At 61.4% G+C, this 4,067-nt stretch overlaps 1 protein-coding gene across 1 annotated transcript in view; it reads right to left on the bottom strand.

Moving 5' to 3' along the window:
- Window positions 1-3,967, bottom strand: part of CLCN2 (chloride channel, voltage-sensitive 2) — a gene marked incomplete at both ends in the record, with an annotated part of 4,316 nt that extends 349 nt beyond the window's left edge. The window contains 13 exons of the mRNA XM_009070239.1: window positions 8-228; window positions 367-477; window positions 650-719; window positions 1,080-1,235; window positions 1,313-1,397; window positions 1,481-1,582; window positions 1,689-1,773; window positions 1,843-1,968; window positions 2,690-2,768; window positions 2,880-2,957; window positions 3,040-3,173; window positions 3,613-3,741; window positions 3,836-3,967. Of these exons, the coding sequence (XP_009068487.1) occupies window positions 8-228; window positions 367-477; window positions 650-719; window positions 1,080-1,235; window positions 1,313-1,397; window positions 1,481-1,582; window positions 1,689-1,773; window positions 1,843-1,968; window positions 2,690-2,768; window positions 2,880-2,957; window positions 3,040-3,173; window positions 3,613-3,741; window positions 3,836-3,967 (1,508 nt within the window). The remainder of the gene's footprint in view (window positions 1-7; window positions 229-366; window positions 478-649; window positions 720-1,079; window positions 1,236-1,312; window positions 1,398-1,480; window positions 1,583-1,688; window positions 1,774-1,842; window positions 1,969-2,689; window positions 2,769-2,879; window positions 2,958-3,039; window positions 3,174-3,612; window positions 3,742-3,835) is intronic.
- Between the last annotated feature and the right edge of the window lie 100 nt (window positions 3,968-4,067).

Consider the following 4,067-nt stretch of genomic DNA (forward strand, 5'->3'; position numbering starts at 1 on the left):
TCTGGGCCACGGCGTTGGCCAGGATCACAGCAATCATGACAGGCAGGATGTGCGAGATCTGCCCCGTCAGCTCAAAGACGATGACGGCCGTGGACAACGTATGGGTGACAGCACCCCAGCCCCTGCGGCCACCCCAGGACATATGGGGGTGGTTGTCAGGTGCTGCCTGCCAGGCTGTATCCCTGCCCTGGGTCCCCACCCCTAGGGCATCCACCACACTCTTGGGACCTCCCAGGGACATCCCCAGTGGTGGTATCACTCCCAGTTCCTGAAGCCACCACCACAGCCCTGGGGAACCCACCGGCTCCTTTGGAGGATCTCCGAATGATGCCCACCATGGTGTCCCTGTTCCAGTCTGATGCTTACCCACCACGGCGTAGCCTCCTGGCACAATGCGGTAGGTGTTGCTGTCCGTGTGGATGCCGTCAGGGAACCAGGCTGCCATGCTCTCCCCAACCAGGCGCCCAAAGGCTGCCCCTGCCCACAGAGAGGGGCTGGGAGTGGGCACAGGGCTCTCCTGGCACTCTCCCCTCTACTCTGCCTGGCACTGCCAGGGAAGGGGACACCTGGAGACACCCACAGGTGTGCAGTGTGGGCTGGTAGGCAGCTCCCTCCTCCCACCGTGCCCACGCAGGTTACAGGGTCTCACCAATGACGAAGACGGGCATGAAGGCTCCACAGGGCACTGGGATGGTGGTGGCCAGGGCTGACATCCAGAACTGGGTGGGGGGATGCAGACACCCATGACCCAGCCCTGCCTCCTGCCCTGGCTGTGACCTGCAGCTGGGTGCTGTGGAGCAAGACATGGGCACCACACCCTGCCATGGGGCACAGGCTCCTCCCAGGGGCACTCTGCCAGCTCCTCCCTGGTGGCACCTTGGTGGCTTTCAGCCAAGATCTTTTGATGCCATGTTGGCAGCGCCCAGCCAAGGCCTTGGTGGCCTCTGGGAGCAGCCACCCAGTGCTTTGTGGTGCCACCTTGCTGGCAACCATCCAGCACCTCCATGCTGGCATCCAGAAGCTCCTTTCCATAACCTCCTGGTGGTACCCTGGGGCTGACAGGGGCAGGAGGCACTCACCTTCATGAGGATGAAGACAACAAGGGTGACGAAGACGTTGGAGCGAGGATGGCGCCAGGCTTCCAGGATGCCCAAATATTCAAACTCATCATTGAGTCCCTGCTTGGCCCATGTCTGGTTGTCGAAGAGTGTCACCAGGGTGTCCTTCTGGGTGAGCTGGTGATGGGCAGGGGTCAGCCGGGGCTGGTGGTGGCCCTGGGGTGGGGACCGGTGTGTCACCCCACAGTGGGTACCTGGCCAGCCATGAACTGTCCAAAGCCGGGCGGGAAGGTCAGCGTGGAGATGATCAGCGTCACCAGGGCAGGGAAGAGCAGGCGCCTGGTGGGGTGGCACAGGGCAAGGGGTGACTTTGGTGCAGCCCCAGCTCCAAGCCCCACAGCTGGGGACTTCCAGGCACCTACTTCTTCATGAGGAAGCGGTTGATGGTCTTCTGGCGGCGCATGAACTGTACGATCTTGCGGTTAAGGTAGACAAAGAGCGCGCCTCCGAAGCCACTGGCAATCCTGGGCAGAGCCAAGGGGTGAGCACCTGTGTGTCCTGCTGCCACCACCAGCGCTGCCACTGCTATCCCCAGGGCCATGGGATGGGCGCTGGGATGGCTGCACTCACCCAATGACGGCGAAGGCAGGCAGCTCCTGCAGGTCGAAGGGGAAGTCGAGGCGGAAGCGAGTTTTGAACAGTGCCGTGATTGTCTCTGGGGGATGGTGGGGATCAGCAGGGCTGGACAGGGGACCCCTGTGTGCCCCCACCCTGCCAGAGGTACCTTCATCCTTGTTCCAAACGGCGAGGACACGGAAGATGAAGGCGCTGAAGGTGGCAGCAAAGAAGCCACGCCAGTAGTTGCGGACAGCAAAGAAGGTGGAGGTGACCTCAATGCTGAAGAGGACGCCTGGCATTTGGAGGGGGAAGCACACAAGGGAGGTGGCAAAACCCAGGCAGGCCCCCAGTGCCTGGCATGCTTCCCACCCCAAGCCCATGCTTGTGCACAGCCCATGGAGGTCTGAGTGCCCTACATGGATATATCATGAGGCAGTTCAAAGGCTTCCCTGGCAAAGCACATGGCTGGTCCTGGCTGGCCACAGTGGACATGGCACAGCAGTAGTCTGCACAAGCGAGAGGGGAGCACAGGGATGTGAGCAGCAACAGGAGGGGTGGCTCTTGGGTAGGGTGGGGTGCACACAGATGGGCAGACAGACAGATGGGGTAGTACAGCAGGCAAAAGGCAAGGAAAGAGTCATACACATCAGCAACCTACAGGCAGGGCTCAGCGGGGTTGGAATGGGCAGCACACAGATGGACAGACAGACAGATGGGGCAGTACAGCAGGCAAAGGGCAAGGAAAGAGTCAGACACATCACCAACCTACGGGCAGGGCTCAGCAGAGCTGGAGTGGGGAGCTCCCTGGAGCGCAGTGTGGTAGGGGAGAGCATAAGAGCAGACGTTACACCAGGAGGATGGTGCCCGCTCTGCCCTTCCTCCTCCCCACTGATTGGCACTGCCCATTTCCATGCCAGCTATCCTGGGGGTCCTGCTTGCCTCGCCAGGTGGACCCTGGTGCATGGGTGGGAGGTGTGGAGGGGTATTGGGGGGGGGGGCTGAGGTGACCCTACCTCCAATGGGGGCAGCGAAACAGCAGCCAACACCGACGGCGCAGGCAGCTGCCAGCATTTCAATGTTCCTTGCCTCATTCTGTGGGGGAGACAAGGGTGAGTTGCCACTGCCCCCTCCCAACCCCAGGCACTGTCAAACCTGCTGGGGAGCATAAGTGAAGCCCCCCTGGGGCCAGCCTGCCTTGCTCACCTCATAGATGCCCCCAAAGAGGGAGAGGAAGCGGCTGAGCAGAGCTGCGCACATGCTGGCGATGTGGACGAAGGGACCCTGTGAGGAGAGTAGGGCAACTGAAGAAGGTTCCCTCACTCCCCTGGTCCCCTGCCCACCCTGTCCCAAGTATTGCCCTCACCTCCTTGCCCAGGGGCATGCCGCTGCCCAGGGCACACGTCAGTCCGATCACCTTGGCCACAAAGGTCTTGAAGGTGAGGTACTCCTTCAGCACAACGCCCCTCAGGATGGTCTTCATCTCGGGGATCCCTGAGCCTGGCACCATGGACACAGTCTTGACTCACAGCCATGAAGGGGGAACACTGGGGAATCCCTGCCCCAAGGGCAATCCTTGATACTCTGCCATACATCCCTGCCACAGTGAGAGCTCAGAGACCCCTCTCCCCACAGAACAATAGGCATGAACAGCCTCATGGCCATGTAAGGACAGCTCACCCCATAGTTCTATGGGGACCCCAATCCCATGGCCTCCAGCAGACACTCTGAAGACCAGTCTCTAGCCCTAGAAAGACCCTCAGGACTCCCAACCTTATAGCCCAGGAGGTCATCCACCCCATGGCTCACAGGAGACACTCTGAAGACTAGCCCATAGTAATTGAAAGACTCCCCAGAAGGACACCCAGGCAGCTCCCAAGGCACAGTCCCAGAGAGTGGACACCCTGTTGGGGTGCAGGCAGCCCCTCCAATGCCCTACCCACGGCCTGGGGGGCGAGGATCTGAGTGAAGCCAGCTGAGAAGGTGATGAGCACAGTGGGGTAGGTGACCCAGGCCAGGTACTGCAGCAGCACGTTGGTGTCCAGGCCTCCATACATCCACTTCTGAGCTGTGGGCACAGCCGGACAGGTGGGTTGTGGGTGGACATGGCATGGCCACCCCTGCTCCGCCACGGCCCCAGGAGCCCACCAGTGCCCGTTTACCTTGGAGACAGGTGGCGATAGCGAAGTCCATGGCCCAGCTGACCAGTGCCATGACCAGCCCCAGCAGGATGAGGAAAACCCAGTCCTCGCCCACCTTGGAGATGAGGAACCGCTGACACTGCAAGGCGCAGACTGCGGGCACAAGGGCAGACTCAGAGCTGGGTGCCTTGGGGATGGGCACACCGGGCCAGCGGGGCCAGGCTGGCAGCTCACAACAGGCGGCACCAACCCA

The sequence above is a fragment of the Acanthisitta chloris genome, unplaced genomic scaffold, assembly GCF_000695815.1.
Source record: "Acanthisitta chloris isolate BGI_N310 unplaced genomic scaffold, ASM69581v1 scaffold26922, whole genome shotgun sequence".
NCBI lineage: Eukaryota > Metazoa > Chordata > Aves > Passeriformes > Acanthisittidae > Acanthisitta > Acanthisitta chloris.